Source organism: Charadrius vociferus, unplaced genomic scaffold, assembly GCF_000708025.1.
Source record: "Charadrius vociferus isolate BGI_N301 unplaced genomic scaffold, ASM70802v2 scaffold356, whole genome shotgun sequence".
In the NCBI taxonomy this organism is placed as follows: Eukaryota; Metazoa; Chordata; class Aves; order Charadriiformes; family Charadriidae; genus Charadrius; species Charadrius vociferus.
Window position 1 is genome coordinate 2,024,216 of NW_009648717.1, and position 16,150 is coordinate 2,040,365.

The following is a 16,150-nucleotide window of genomic DNA, read 5'->3' on the forward strand; positions in this document are numbered from 1 at the left end:
AAAGATCAAAACCCTCTGGAAAGCAAATCCCTAGTTGCTCAATACTTAATGATATCTCAAGCATGCCTGTATTTTTCAAAACATTACCAAATTCATAAATACAATAACCACCTAATCTCAGATTAAAAAAATAAAAATTAACGATCATCCCACCAGAATGGAAACGTTTTCCTTTCAAAGCTATGCTGAAAGCAGGTGATATGTAAAAGAAAACATACACACCTAGACTTCCACACTGAAATGCAATTGCAGGAGACTGCTTGATCTGGTTTTGGTTTACAGCAAGATTGCATGAGAACTAGAAAAAAAATTCAATAAACTATGGTAGCTTCAATAGTCACATAGCATTTCTTCCCTTTCGACTAACAAGAAAAACTAAGGCAAACCCTAGACTGTGCTCTCATGATGGCACAGAAGTTTATGACATGGCCAAAGAAAAGCAAAGTATTAAACGCCTTCTGCTTAGGAAAGAGCCCATAGAGACCTGTTCACTGCTACTATCATGCAAGCTAAGGAACACAGTAAATTGGGATCCATAGGATAAAAATGGAACAAGAGTCTTCAACTCTGTGCAGTAAACAAAATTGCAAATAAAAACATAAAAGCCATCACTGTATGAAAATATCTTGCTTATTTTTACAGTAGAAGTAAAATTCAGTTCAATCTTATGATGGTATTTTCTTGACTTCCTAATTATTGAGGTTACCCACACGGCTAGCATAAAATATTAATCTTTAAATAAAAGTTCACTTAAAAGAAACATCATTGCATAAACACAGCAGTGTCTACTGGATTCACGTCTACACTGAAGAAGCTAACAAATAACATTTCAAAATTCAAATCTCCACAGTAGCTAGTTATGCCTCAAATTCACCCAACTGTGTGCTTTCACTGGCAAGCACTATTTGATAGCGGCCTCTACAGTATTGTCTGACATAAAAGGGGGAGAAGTTGGTCTGAATGCTTTCTGTTTCATCTTTATACATCTAAGCTCATTTCCACTGAAAAAAATGGGTGCAATAACAAACCCAGGTATCTTTTTCTGATTATGAGGTGGTAAAAAAATGAAATATCCTACATGAAAGCAAAGATACACTGCTTTTGAAACTTGTTCAGCTTCACATTAGCACAGGAGACTTATAATTTGCTAGTGAATTATACACAACAGGATCTCCCCAAGGCAAAGCTCTCTACAATTAGTTCCAGTTCATCCATAGATGACTCAGCCTTCAACTTCGATTACAGCAGAAAAGACATCACATGCTAAACTGCTTCTCATCTGTCCTACCACAAATATGCTCTGAAACACCAGTGAGCTTCCTAAGTGTGTGCCTACCTGCTCCTCACAAGCATAGTTTGTTTCAGTTACAGATCCCATAGTTCTCAGTTGAGCTTTCATCATTTTGCAATGCCTGTACTGGGTTTGGGGTAAGGCCAGCAGGGTGCTCTGACTTGCTGGTATAACTCATCAAGCCTCAGCAAGTTGGGCATACTATTTGTCACAGTAAATGGAGATATAATCAAGACTTCAAATACCCTGCTAATATCCCTCCACACATTACCACCTTCAGAGTGACTAGAAGACACACCGTACTTTGAACAAAACAAAAAGGCACAACGTAGAACTTGGTTGTTAACAACATTAATGGGAAAAGTGGAATTAGCTGTTCCAATGCTGGTAAACCTGTGTATCACTTAAAAAAATGTTATGTTTTCTAATGTTTTCACATAGAAGCAGATAAAAATGCTGGTCATTTAAATATAATGTAAATAGAAGCAAAATCCCCATACAGGACAACGCTACTCAAACCTTCCGTCTATGCGTAATGTCCACAGAGCTTTTGCCAATGCTGCACACACCATCTGACTAATTTTTAAGTTGCTCTAAACAACATTTCTTCAGGTAAGACCACTTAACTTATTTTACTTGCTGGGGATAAAAATATTTGTTGCCGAAGTATTCCTCATAAAACTGGATACCCAAACTTCAGCAAACAGATTTTTCCCAGATGAAGTACACAAAACATACCCAATTACTTGAACAAAATACCCATCCCACCCCAATTTTACAAGACCATAACACTGATTTTACTGAGATTTGCACTGTTCAAATCGTGCACTGCCACACCACCCAAGTAACAACATACATGGGAAACCATGAAGCTAACAGGAAATGGGGAAGCGACTGTGGAGTTTTGCTCAGAGGTGAAGAGGACAGAAGATGCTGAACGCACAAAAAAGCATTGCTTCCAGTAGTCTTTCAGCCTCTGCTCTGAGGAACAAGGAAGACAGGGAACCCGACATAACAGGGAACCAGCATAACTATTAAATCTCCCTAAACAGTTCTTATATCTTACTCTAAGAAACTGACAGAATAAATCAGCTCCAACCATTTTTCTGTTAGAAGAATCACCTTTGTGATTCTGCTACTTAATCTTGCCAGAGAGTTGATACTGCTTCCTGACAGGATCCATTACTTTCCCAAACTCATACAGGTTGCACCAAATCTCCAAAAGAAAGCAGCTTTTCTTTCAGACTGAAGGAAAAAATTAATATCGGGGAAAAACCCAAACAAAACACAAACATACACACCTCAAGTTCACATCTCTTGGGCAGGTAGTATAGTGTATTACTTTCTGATATTCTGACAAATAAATGACACGTGAAAGGCTCACCAATTTAATGGAAAGAGTAACTACAACCAAAAAAGCAGCTTTTGCAATTAAAAGGTTAGGGTCTCAGCACACTCCAAAGCAAACAAAAGCAGCTCCAAACTGCATAAATAGAATTTATTTCAAAAAGTTTCTGCAAAGTCCTTTGAAATGCAGTAGTTTAGCCACAACTGGTGCTACAATATACATGCAAAAGCAGAAGGTTATTTCATAACTGCTTTTAAACAGCCAGGTCTGCAAATCAATAGATGAAGTGCTCAAAAATGTGTGTAATATAATGCTTCATGAGAGTCTAAAGTTTTCACTTTCTAGTAAGTAAAAGTTGTCAAATTACAGCATTAAAACCCTTACCAGTATGTACTGTAACTACTGCAATCCATACACACAGTATGCTGAACCTTCTCTTGCTTTTCTGTTTTCTTATGATTGGTCATAGGAATCTGTGCATCTTCATAATGCTTTTTTGCATGGCCATTCACATATCTAAAAATAATGGAAAAAAAAAAAAGTCTTATATTTTTAAACAGTTACTTAACCAACATTCACTGAAAATAAGAATAAAAAAAGGCAGCCTAATAAGCATGCAATGCATACAGGCATTAAAATCGGCAATTCACCTGTGTGAAAACATTGGTTAAATTTTTTAACTTTTTACCCCTTTACCCTCCCACGTTGTCCAAACTGATCTGTTCATCTCCTTCGTAGCAACCACAAACTGACATCCTTGTACCAAACCCCAGGATCTGGGCCCTGAACAGACTGATGCACCTCCACAACTGAGAAAATCATTAGCTCCCTTTTCCCATACTTCTAATGTGGTTAGTTCTCCATATTGCTTTCCCATATACTTTTCTTACAGCTCTGTTTTTCACTCCACCCAGCACTCATCATGTTTGTGATTACTTTAACAGTATGCTGACCCCCGTATGAATGCACATCCATTTTATGCTTTCGCGTTCTGCAGCATGATTTAATATTAGAGTATATTACGTTTTATAAAGTTCATTAATCTAAAAGGCTCTCGGGCTTGGGGTCACATAACTGAAAAAGAAATCTAAAATCCTTACAGCTCTTTTTCTGACACAATGAGCATTTCTACGCTCAAAATTTGATATCTAGAAAATTAAGCATCTTTAATAAAAAAAAGTGTCATTACAAACACAAAGGCCCTAAGTATCAGCTGGAAGTCATTAACACTTTAGAAGTGCATGGCCAGACCCTCAGGTGAATTCCCTCCTTCCCCATTTCTTGCTCGTTGAACTCAGTAATGCTAACCTATAAGAACTGCACATGCTCCGCACAAAGGTCTTTGTATTCCACGCTTGTTCTTGCATGCAGGTGTAAACGATTCTGCAAACGCAGCTGTGCTAGCTAAGGCACTGAAGCCACAGGGTGGCCAACACTGCTGTGCTGGCTGAATCCTGCAGCAATTATATCATAACCTGAAGGACACAGTTGTGCTTGCAGGAGTTTGTTTTCTGCCTATCAGTGCAAATGACAGGTTTATAAAGTTATGCTCCCATCAGAAATGCTCTGCTGCTGTAACATGGTCAGTGATGTTCCCAATGACTCTAACCTGGAGGATGTACTTCAAGTGAAGATCTGAAAAGCTCTATTCTCTTCCTTTGATTTCAAACATTAGCTGAACAGAAGAATACGCTGTGTGCTTTCAGGATCAAAAGTGCTCCCGTTACAAAGTGTGTCACATTCTTCTCGTTCAATTATCTCCCAGTCTAAGGACGGGAGCAGTTTGAAAAGTCAAAACAAACTGCATAAATAACTGACTTGATGACTACTAACTGCACGTAAGAAAGGTCATATGTGGACAGTAATAACATTTTTTAAAAATGGGTAACAAGTAAAATGTTCCAAACTACTTATTTCACACCATCACATAACACAAAGTAGCTCCCCCTCTTTGCTCCCACCAAGTATAAAATTTATAAGATAAATGAATAAATAAAAGGAGGAAAAAAGAGGAAAAAAAAAAGGAGGGGTTGTGCTGAAAACTCTAAGAGATACTATTAAAATTGTGGTACTTACTGCTATCCAGATCAAAGAAACAAAACCTGGAGTTTATTGAATCCAATTTAAAAGACAAAGTCACTAAATTTAATGATGCTTTTCCAGAATAACAGCACACCAGCACAGATGCTACCCTACAGATGAAAACATGTTCATATCTTGGACAATGTCTAAATGTCAATACTAACTGCATTCTCATTAACATGTGCTTCTCGAGCATTTATTTAACAGCAAATTTTCTACAATTATCCAGACATATAAATAACAGCACTGACTATATCATTCCTCTACAAATTCTTTTGGTGTACTTCAACTAATACAGACAAAGAACTGGTGTACTCTGAAGGAATTCTGATGGCAGCTAGCCCTTTTATGTTATGGCAATAACCGGTCCAAAACTACACTACGGTACATTTAAGGTACTTTCTGTCTAAGCCGGACAGTTGCTCTTTTTCTCAAAATAAGCTGTGCGAACTTTGGATTTGTGTATTTCCAAGAACTCTTATTCATTTAATCTTATTATGATAGAAACACCTTTTACAGAATGGAACTTTACAACAATCAACTGAATTAGCAGTTCTCCAGGCAATTTTTGAGCTGAGCCGTCACAGTCACCGTACTCTGTTCTTTTGGGGAAAAAAAAAAAACCTACATTGAGTGTCATCTCTGGACTCTCATAAGGTAGCAAAGATGTGTGTTCAGTATAAACATACAGCATTAAATGAAATCAGGAAGAGTTTATTTCGACGAATTATAAGGCATTCAGGAAAATTTTGAAAGAACTGCCTCAAAGTCAAGCAACAAAAAAAAAAGATAAAGGTCTGATTAAAAGATTTGCACACTAGCACTTGGTACCCACCTTCCACAATGGACACTTGAGCACGTCAGACAGACCCACGGACTTTTATTTGACCGGCACACTATAAAAGATTTAAAATTAAAAAAAAAAAAAGTTAAAAAACCGTATCAAATTAATTGGCTCTGATATTACAGTTGTATAACACACCTTGAGTGCTAGCAATAGCTCTGCTGACTCCACTGTAGCAGCATAGTTATATAAAATAGCCAGTCATGTTCATTAACCTATAGTAGGGACTAAACTAACAGACTATTGACACTAAAGCACATTAGCCGCCTTCTGGCTTGGGTTTTAGTCTCAGGGTACACATTTACCTGTTACTTTCCATGAAACATTTAAACTTTTTTGTTTGTATTACATCCACATGAGGTCTACTTGATTTTGAAATACAATACAGAAATAACAGAAGCACAAATAGCAGAAACACTGGTAAATTTTAAAAACCCTTCTTTTGGCTTTTAATAAGGCAGTCCACCGAACAGGGGAAAAAGCCACAGCGCTTCACTACTGTTTCATAAAACTAGTAATACAAGAAAATAGTGCAAGAAAGCTGGGCAATCTGCTAAGAAGCACACAGAATAAATTACTGCACAATGCATGATAATATTATTATGCATTTATAACAATACATATTGCTATGCTGCAGTGCTTGTAAAGGCTTTATCCATAAAGATTTTACCCTTTCAGTCACACACAAGAAGCCAAAAGGTTAAAGTGTAACAGTGCTGTGCTTTGCAATCCATTCAAGACATCAGAAGATGTTATGTAATTTTTTAGCTGTCTTATAAGTCTAGAAAACTTAAATTCAATAAACATGGATGTTTTTAAGCTAAAGGGCTTAAAGGGAAAAAACAGCAGATATTAGAAAATGACAAAACACCATCCCAGGGTACAGTCATAGAAATGGAATATTCTGACTCCTATGCCAACCCAGTAGCAAAGTCTGAAAATTCAGATTAGAAACAAAATCTCAGTAAATAACCCATGTAGTCAGAACACAGTAAGACAAGAAAGCAGAGCAAAATTTCCATTAGTATCTTTCTAAACAAACGCAATTTTGGAACTACAACTAAATCGATATTAAATGCTCAAAATTTGTGAGGAATTCCAGTTTGGATCATGTCACTGAAGGAGGGATGCTACGATATATAACGCTTAGATTTGAATGAAGTAAAATTGTTAACAACTGTCCATTACCACAGAACTTACAGAAATGGCATTACACTTTCAAACACCCAACAAATATGATGAGAAAAGAAAAATTAAATGCTAAGTGAACTTCCGCCAAGGGCAGAAAATAGCAATAAAAAGACTACTTCAATTATCCCCAAAATACAAAAGGGTATGAAGCCACCTAATTTTTCTACACGCTATAACTAACTGCTTCTTGGAGCAGGCAGTCAAAAGAGTCAGAGGAAAAATAAGACATCAGAAACACAAAAGTCTGTCAGGCCAGGGGTAAGAAGGGACAAAGAGAAGATTATTAAATCCTAGCGTACATGTAAATTATTTATATCATTATTTATTGTGGAAAAGCTTAAGAACAGCCTTCCCTGTCTGGAGTCACACCTTAGAGAAAGGAACTGGGGAAACTCAAGCATGCACAGAAGCTGCTCCAGGGCAGGATCACCTGAGAAGGATAATTCAGGACTCCTAGCAAAACTTAAAAATAGGTTCACCAAGCTACAAACCATGGTACACATCAAACTGTTAAAATCAGACTACCAGAGAAAACTAAGCTAATAAAAGTAAAAGAAGTTTCTTTATCAAATTAAATGCTAATTAAAAAGAAAGAGCAAAGAGGACATCAATTTTTAATTGAGAGAGAAGTGACTGGCTTAGCTGTTTAGAAGAGCTAATTATACTTTTCACCATTAGATTTCGCCCTTTTTATTTAAATCAGATGGAAAAATAAACTAATTAACACTGCTTCTTAAAGAATTGTTTTCTGGATTTGAATTCATTATTACAAATAGTTGTTGTATTTCAGTTCTCAGGCCCAATCCAAGGAATGTTTAAAACTAAGAGTTTTACTGTGTTAACTGGAATAAAAGCACATTCCACAGAAATATTATTTGAAGTAACTTCAAACACTTTAGTAAAAGCTCCAGAATTGTTTACTCCAACTGCGCAATTATTACTTTACTTGAGAAACACATTTTCTCACGTCTGCTTTCCAAAAACAAATTTTCCTATTTCTAAAGTTGATGGGTTCCCACAGCTGTGATGGTAATCTTGCAATAGATGGAGGACAGCCAGGTAGAGCTGTTTTGGCTTACATTTCAAGTTAGAAAAGTGGAAGAAGTTCATCTAATTTGACCAAAATGTTATCGAGAAAACCAACATTTGGCACTGGCAATTAGAAGAGAAAGGGAAGATCTTAAATAGCCATCATCAGCTAAAAACAAGCTAAATGGACCAACAGTCCAACCTGATACAATCTTATTTTCCTACACACATTTACTGAAAGGTAAAAAATTAACCAGAAGGAAACAGAAGCCAAAACTATTCACACACTTAAACACAAATTAAGTGCTGCATGAACAAACTTTGCCTTTTGCCAGGAACATGAAACAGTCTTCCTAGCGTTAAAATCCCAGAAGAAATCTCCCACTTTGAAATACCATTTTTACTTTGCTATGTTATCATCAGTAGACAGAACTCATTCTCAAACAGTAGGTCAAAGTATTACGATGCAAACTATTACTCTTACTTTCCACCATGTTCCAAACAATTACAATTTCACATTCGGGTACTTTAAATACCAGCACTGCTTGCTTGTCAAGTGTTAAATTATACTGACGTAGTGCTCACTCTGCAGAGTTCACGTCAGGTTGAAGCGTTCTGCACAAAGCCAGCAAACAAGTCCACCAACTCCACACAATGCCAAAAAAATAGCGTCCACTAAAATGTTCCATTTTTCATATTGGGGAATAGGAAAAGATGGCTCATTTGTTTGCTTTAACTTTTAGGAAGAACTTTGCTCCAATTGCATCACATTATAAATGTGTAGTTTATCTTCTGCACAAACATCTCCTCCCACAAAGAACTCAAATAACGTGGAAGTGACTCCCACTAAGATTAAACACAGAAGCCAGTATCAAATTTGTGACCTACAGTTGCTCTGTTCTGAGAGGATTACACAACTGATTTTTTTTTTTAAAGGTTGCTTTAGATTGTATTCTGTATTTCTCTGAGGTTGGCTCAGTAGATACCTGCATTAAAGCTCGGCTCTCTAGGTATTCCTCAATGCAGATCTTGAAGCAGTTACCGTCTGTTACTTACTATTAATAAATTAGATTAGGCCAGGAGCTTCAGGCATTAGTCAGGCCTCTAACAAGACAGGCACCATGGAACGCACAGCAAAAGCGCAGTCACTGCCCTGAACTGCTTATAATCTAGATTAAAGGTAGACAGTTTGGCTTCATCTGTAAAGAAAGCACATGTTATTCCTGTCAGGTGTGGTACTGACATGAAGGCACTAGGCTTAAAAGTAGACCACGAACAAGAAATCCAGATCCATAGCAAATCCCTTCTCAATTCAAAGCACATTACATAGCCCTGGAACTTGGCCCTTAAAACAGACTTGGGGTTTCAGGACTTTCGGGTCAGACTGTTATGCACAGAATCGTAAGGAAAGACTCTCAAACCCATTTGTACAGGTATGTATGTCTTCCCTCAGTGATCAGTATTCCAACAGCAATTTAGGGTTTGGGTTTTTTTAGTGCTATTTAAAAAAGGAGGAGGAGGGGTGCACTACATTAGCACTCCCCAGTTTGGAATAAAGTTATGTTCAACTAACACCTTAAACACATTTGAAAAGCCTTAATCATCTGTGTTACACCTGATTTGATGGTATACGGGCTAAGGAACACTGGCTGCTTTCTCAGCTTAAACTAAAGTGGTTACCGCAATGGTTACCAACTGCCTCGTTTTGCTATATTTTTAGAATAGCTTCAAGTGGTTAGGCAAAGATGTCAAAAGAAAAGGGAAAGCAATCCCGCAATGCCACAATGTTGTATGAAGCAGTAAGTCATTTGCCATTTTACATCAATATCAGCTTATTCAGAAGCTCAGAAACATAATTTTTTATCATGCAAAAGGAAGGGGAAATGCTATCTTTTACAGAACGATTTCTCTAAGTGAAATCTGAATACTCATTTGTTATACAGCCTACAAAGTTCTCAGTAAATGGAGTATCAATCCGCCCCCAATAGAGCAATCATTTAAACACCACTACATACAGACCCATACGTAACTACAGGGACATTCAGAGATGTCCCTCGCCCTCCACCTTCCACTTACTGTAAGTCATCTTGATAAATAATGTTCATCAAGTTATGCCAAGTAGAATGAGTAAGATACAGCTAATCACTTTGGCATTCTCATCGCAGGGCCCCTACGCCATCTCACCCTCATGATCACTCAAATACGTACTTCTGAATCTTGACTCTTTTTCTCTTATTGAAAACTGAATCTAAGTGCAGTCTCGTGAAACGTGAACTGTATTCCTTCCAGAACAAAGCTGCACATTTACACTGCAGGAAAGTTACAACTATGTAAAAGTATACAAACAACCTCTGAAACTAATAGTTATGTTTAAATAGCACACTGCATAATTTAGAAACTGGCAAAAGAAAAAAGAAGCAGGAAGAGGAGGAGACAAACAGGAAGCAGTTTCTGTAAGGCAGCCAAGTTAAGAAACCTGCAAGATACAGCGTCCACTGGAGATCTGGCAGTAAGTAGCACAGCCACGTGATCAATGCAAACCGGCGACTTTGCCGGTCACAGGAGCACAAGTGACTTGAGGCCATAGCTACTACAGAACTGTGCTTACATCCAAGTTTTAAAATAGTCCTTTATTACATCACTAAAGAAAAGGCCACAAAATATCAGCACAATAAGAGCAATACTTTGGTCCTTCTGTTAAGAGCACGCTGAATGGAAACACGATTAGGGTCACTGAACTATTTCCAATAGTCTCCACAGCCTTTACAAAACGGCCTGGACTTTGTTCTCAAAAGGAGCTGTACCAACACTGCTATCTTACTTGTATAATTATATGGTTAAACTACAATAACATAATGACCTGCACAGAAACATCTTTGGACTAAGTGACCTTTTTTCAATTCAGTTTATGTTGACATAATAGGTCAGCTAAACTGGTATAAGCTAAACTGAAAAAGGCCACTGTTACTCCACTCAGCATCTGCATAAGGAAAAATATTTACATAGTTGTGGCTGCGCTGGTATACTGATACTGTGCTGAGCACACTGTCCCACAAACAGAAGCACTTGGTGATAAACACATATATATCCTACATATGTATAACATGCTGTATACACATGCTATATGTATGCATGTGTATACACACACACATATATGTGCATATTTCAAAAAAAAAAAAAAAAGCCAAACAAGAATACTGTTAAACTATTCTACAGAAATAGACTTACTTTTCCTTTCCCATACCTTTAACTTGATTTTGCCTAATGATCCCTCAGTTCCCTGTGCAATTAAGATTTGGTAGCAGGACAACATTGCTCTACATTTTGATCCTAAAAGAACCTGACAAAAGCAGCAAGAAAGAGCTGGGCAGTCTCCATTACCAACATGTGAAGCAAAAAGAAACAACAGTCTGCGCATACCAAAATGTGAAACCCCTGCCCTGTGAAACACGATCCTTCTGTCTGGGGCACATCAGGTCTAAAGAATCAGACTAAAAGCTGCCTACTTCCAAAGATCTGGAAGTAAAGGTGAGAGAAACGTGCAAGCAAAAAATCCTGGGAAACAATCACAAGTGGTGGAAATACAAAACTCTACACAAACATTTAACCAAAATGATGCAAACCCCTTTAGTAATAACATCTCAAATGCAAAGGTTTTCAGTCACGGGATTCAGAGTATTTCCCAGAGAGCCCACTTCCTATTTACAGACCAAAAAAATGGAGAACGAGAGGTCAACTAATTTACCAAAAGAATTTTACCAGCATTGATCAGAACTGAGCCTACTAGCCCTAACAGTTTAGTCTTTTATGTCATTTTACTTGCAGGCAAGCGTAAGACATCCCAAAACTCAGCACTCCACATAAAACTTTTAAGGTGACTTGCAAAAACAGCTCTGAATTAAACACCTAAAACTTCCCATATGCAATACACAAGAAGCATCTGCCATCTGGGAGAGTCATCTATGAAAGCCAGTATTCTAAGTAGGAAATTGCTGAAGTTATTAATTACAGCTTTTACTTAGGCTGCAGTCTCCGCAGCAATGAATATCCATGCATTCTATATTCAAAAGCCATGAGATGAAACATTGAGTTGTTAGAATTGAGACTGGAACCAAAGATTTTCCACTTACAATGAACTGTCCAAATCACAACGTTATAGAGTTATGTGCACTCTTTCCTTCTGGCCCATAAACTCGGTTATAAACCAGCATATACAATAGAACAGCTTCTCAGGGCAAAAATTAGAAGTCTTACTCATCACAGAACATCAGTCAAGACTGCAGGACATCTGGATATGTGCAGAATCACACACTCTGGCACTGAAAAAATACTTCATTAGCAGAATCAAAGAAGCCTAAAAAAATATAAGTGTCCTCCAAGGCAAATCAGTATTTTTACAGGCAGCATGTAAAAAATTCATAACAGGCAATATAAGTTGCTTAGTACTAAGTACACATGTATTAACACAACTGATCACGTTCCCAGTTTTTGACTTCGTGTTCTTTTGTGCATTTAAAAATGCAGTTGCTACAAGCATACACGCAACCTTTATTATCTAACTGTTGTCTGTTTACATTCAGGAGGAATCAAAAATACTGAAATGAGTACCTCAACTAAACATGTGGGTAAAATCGTAAGACAGGACAGACATTAACATACATAGAAGTGCACTAAGTCCAAGCAAAATGCTAACATTATTTTATAATCTAGTAATATGTTCCAGACCTTAAATACTGAGTTAAATATCTATGGTTGCTGACTGGGTGGGTTGTTGGGTTTTTTTTGGGTGGTGGTGTTTGTTTGGGTTTTTTTTTGTTTTGGGGTTGGGGGTTTTTTTTTGGGGGTGGGGGAAGAGTGGTGTGTTTAAACCGTATACACATCTGGTAAAAGTATCTGCTCTACATTTTGAGAACTTAAAGCTAGTCAATTCCAGATGAGTAACTGTAATGAAAACCAGGTGACTGAAAAAGGAAGTGAATGTTACAAGAGTTAAACCTCTGAGTAGGCTAAAGCCCCATTCTAGACAGAGAACACAGGAAAAAAGAACGTTATAGGCTTTGAAAACTAGTGACACGTTCTACACCTTACTTACAAGCAAGTTATTTACGTTTGTTTTCAAACTTCATTTCACAGAAAGCCTTCTTTCTGTCCTCCCTTCAACCCCATTACAAGAAGTTCATAAACAGACTGAACTTGTTCTGAACTGTTTGATATTTTCTAAATAATATTCTATTTAACGTAAGTTTCATTTGCTAGATATTTTTATTGCCTATTTTAGAAAAAAAGCATTCTAGTCAAAATGAAAGCAGATAGAAGAGGAAACATTTTTTAAATTATACTATTTTAAATGTTTTGTTTTAAGAATCTGCTAACACCCACATACTAGAGAGAAAGGTAAGAAAAAAAAAACCCAGAGTTTAAGTTAAATTTAAATCGAAGCAAGAGAATTTACAAGGAAGCAAGTTTCCTGGTAAGCATTACTAACAATACAAAACAATACAAAAATTAACCATTATTTCAGTGTTTCATACCCTCATAACAAAGAGATGCACAATGAATAGAAGTCTTAACAGTATCAAATCTTAGCCTGACTCAAATAACATTCAAATGTAAAAGAATTCAAATACACGCTGAAGAATATTTAAAGAAAGAAACAAAAAACCTACCCTCACATTACAGCTATGGAAAAAATCTAGTTATTTCTTCTGCTATTACTTTCAGCCAAATCCAGAAAGATTAAGTTTTTAGTGAGAAAACCAATAATAAGTCATTTTGTGACAATGAGCGAATTTATGAAATCAACTAATATTTGTGCTCATGCATAACAGTACACGTGGTTTCCTCCTCCACACTAAATAAAAGCATTGCTCAGTCTCACAGAAGAGATTTCACAGATGGTTGCAGTAAACCACTCTATTACAATGGAAAACCGTATATAATTCAGACATACTAAACAACAATTAAGTGAGAATATAAAACACGGGTAGGTGAACAATTTTTCATAGAATAAATAGGTCAAAGTCCCCAACACATTCCTAACATTGAAGAACGTTTTTCAGAGAACAACGTGATTAGCTTCATCTGCACGTAATTCACCTTCCTGCTTAGGCTGAACCACATTGGCTTACAGTTTGGTATTTTGATTACGCGATCAGAATTCCACACTGAAAAACTTCGAAGTTAAAAACTGCGTGATTTTTTATCTGCCTATAGTCTTAATCCAGTAGCGAAAAAGCAGACAGCTAGGTAAGGAAAACTTCTTTCAACCCGTGCCAGTGCAAACAGACATCTCAGTTCCTGAGGAAGTGGTTAAACAAACTGGGGGGGGGATGGGGGGGTCGAGGGAGTGCAAACACAAGGTCAGATCACCTACAGCAGCAATATACAAAGACACATAGAGCATGCTGTGCTGCTGCTTTTGTTATGGTAAAGAAGTAAAGTCACTTAGAACTACCAGTCACACACATAGATGCTTAGCTCTCAGGCTACACTAGTGCCATATTTTTTGGTAACTTAGTTTTTCTACATGTCAAGCCAAACTTTAGGTCAAGAAATGCCAACAGCTGCATATACCACATAAATCACATCCTACCTGAAAGCAACAGTAAGAAGACACGCATTTAAAAAAGGAAAAAAAAGAAAAAAAGAAAAGAAAAGAAAACAAACAAAGTAGTAACACATCAGTAGCAGGCTTATTTTACTGAACAATCATGGCCAAAAGCATTTTTTAAAAAAAATATTGGATCTATTTCTCCTTCACATTCTAAAAACAGTTTCTAGTTGTTTGGCTACTTTGACAACTAATTAGTATCCAAATTTAAATACATACATGCACACATATCTATACTTATATATTTTAAAATTAAATGTTTTCTAGCCCTCACCTATATTGTTCCTCATTACAGTAGTAGCATGCCAAGGAAAAAAAAAAAAAAAAAAGTTATTTAATCTTTATGTTAGAGCAAGACACACAAATACTCATTTTCAGGCAGCAGCCAGAAAAAGCACAGCAAAGCCAACAATGTAACGCCAACAATGTAACGTAATTTTTAAACACTTCAGGACAGGAATCTTCTTGAATCAGTTAGCAATCAACCTCAGGTCAAAACATTCAAGCTGGAAATAGGAGAGGAAAGAGAGCAAGAAGGCTTCTTGCTCTCTTTATATAACCAAGTAATTAATTTACTTATTTGTAGTCCCTACTACTTCATTCCTACTTCCCCAATACTAAGCGAAAGACACATTACTAACCACCCCTGTGAACAAAAAAGAAAGAAATCAAATGCTCAGTGGGCAAAAAACATCACCAAATGAAAACATTATGAACTGAAGGTTAAAAAAAAAGTTTTTAAAAGCATCATGGCTATCTTGAGGAAGCGCACTTGTATTTTGACATCGACAAGCAGATGCTCACATTCACCAAGAATCCTAAATGATGTACCTATGAATGACCTTGAAAAATCAGTATCTGCCTGTTTGGTATTGATAAGGACCTCCCACCCCCAAGCCCGACAGTACCATGTCACTTTAAAGTTAAAAAGCTGTGTGCTTGTAATTTGGGGGTGTGGACAACTAATTTCCAAAAGAGCCACCTTATTTTGCCAGGTTGCCTTTGGGTATTGTGATTAGATTCAAATGGGTAATAAAAATCTGTCAAAGATATTTCGTAACTACCTTTAACAAGATCCAAGCTTACACAAGGTATTCCAAAGGGGTGAAAAAGACCCAACCACCACAGGATTGCTCTGACAGTTAAGATTGCTGAATGATAAGTGTCATGTACCCTCTTACAATCAAAAATAATAACACCCTCTTATAATCAAGGAAATTAATCATTAAGGGCACAAAATCTTACACTGCTCCCATAACAAGGACACCATAAAGCAATGAGTATTTTATCAGATATTATTCTAATTCACTCTAAACCAAAAACTGTTTCCTCCAATAATCTCAAAATAAAAATTGGAAAAGCCTTACCTAGTTTTCAGATCTAAACTTCTGATTAAGTTGCACTTTCTAACCTCCATGGATTATTTTAATTAATGGCCTTTATCCACTTTTTACCTAGGTACTGAATGTTTGATAAAACAGAAAGCAAAGCACGAGCAGGTTACTAAATGAAGTGAGTGGCACTGATCAAACAAGAAATGGCTCAAAGCTTAATTTCATTCCAAATATTGGGTCTGAAACTTTCACTCTATGAATCTCAGACACAGATGCAACAAAAAAATTAACTAGTCTAACGCTATCAGCCTTAGCACCTTGCAATGATCAGAAAACAGAGTAAGAATAATGCATTAATCTTGTTTAACACCTGCACATCTTGAAGGGCTTGGGAAAGGCAGGTGAAAATTATTATCCTGCT

General features: G+C 36.8%; 1 protein-coding gene across 1 annotated transcript in view; it reads right to left on the reverse strand.

Moving 5' to 3' along the window:
- Nucleotides 1-13,788, reverse strand: part of USP3 (ubiquitin specific peptidase 3) — a 34,036-nt gene extending 20,248 nt beyond the window's left edge. Inside the window, exons 1-3 of the mRNA XM_009886689.1 lie at nt 13,751-13,788; nt 5,557-5,622; nt 3,024-3,155 (exon numbers count right to left, since the gene is read on the reverse strand). Coding sequence (XP_009884991.1) covers nt 3,024-3,155; nt 5,557-5,622; nt 13,751-13,788 — 236 coding nt within the window. The remainder of the gene's footprint in view (nt 1-3,023; nt 3,156-5,556; nt 5,623-13,750) is intronic.
- Nucleotides 13,789-16,150: the final 2,362 nt, after the last annotated feature.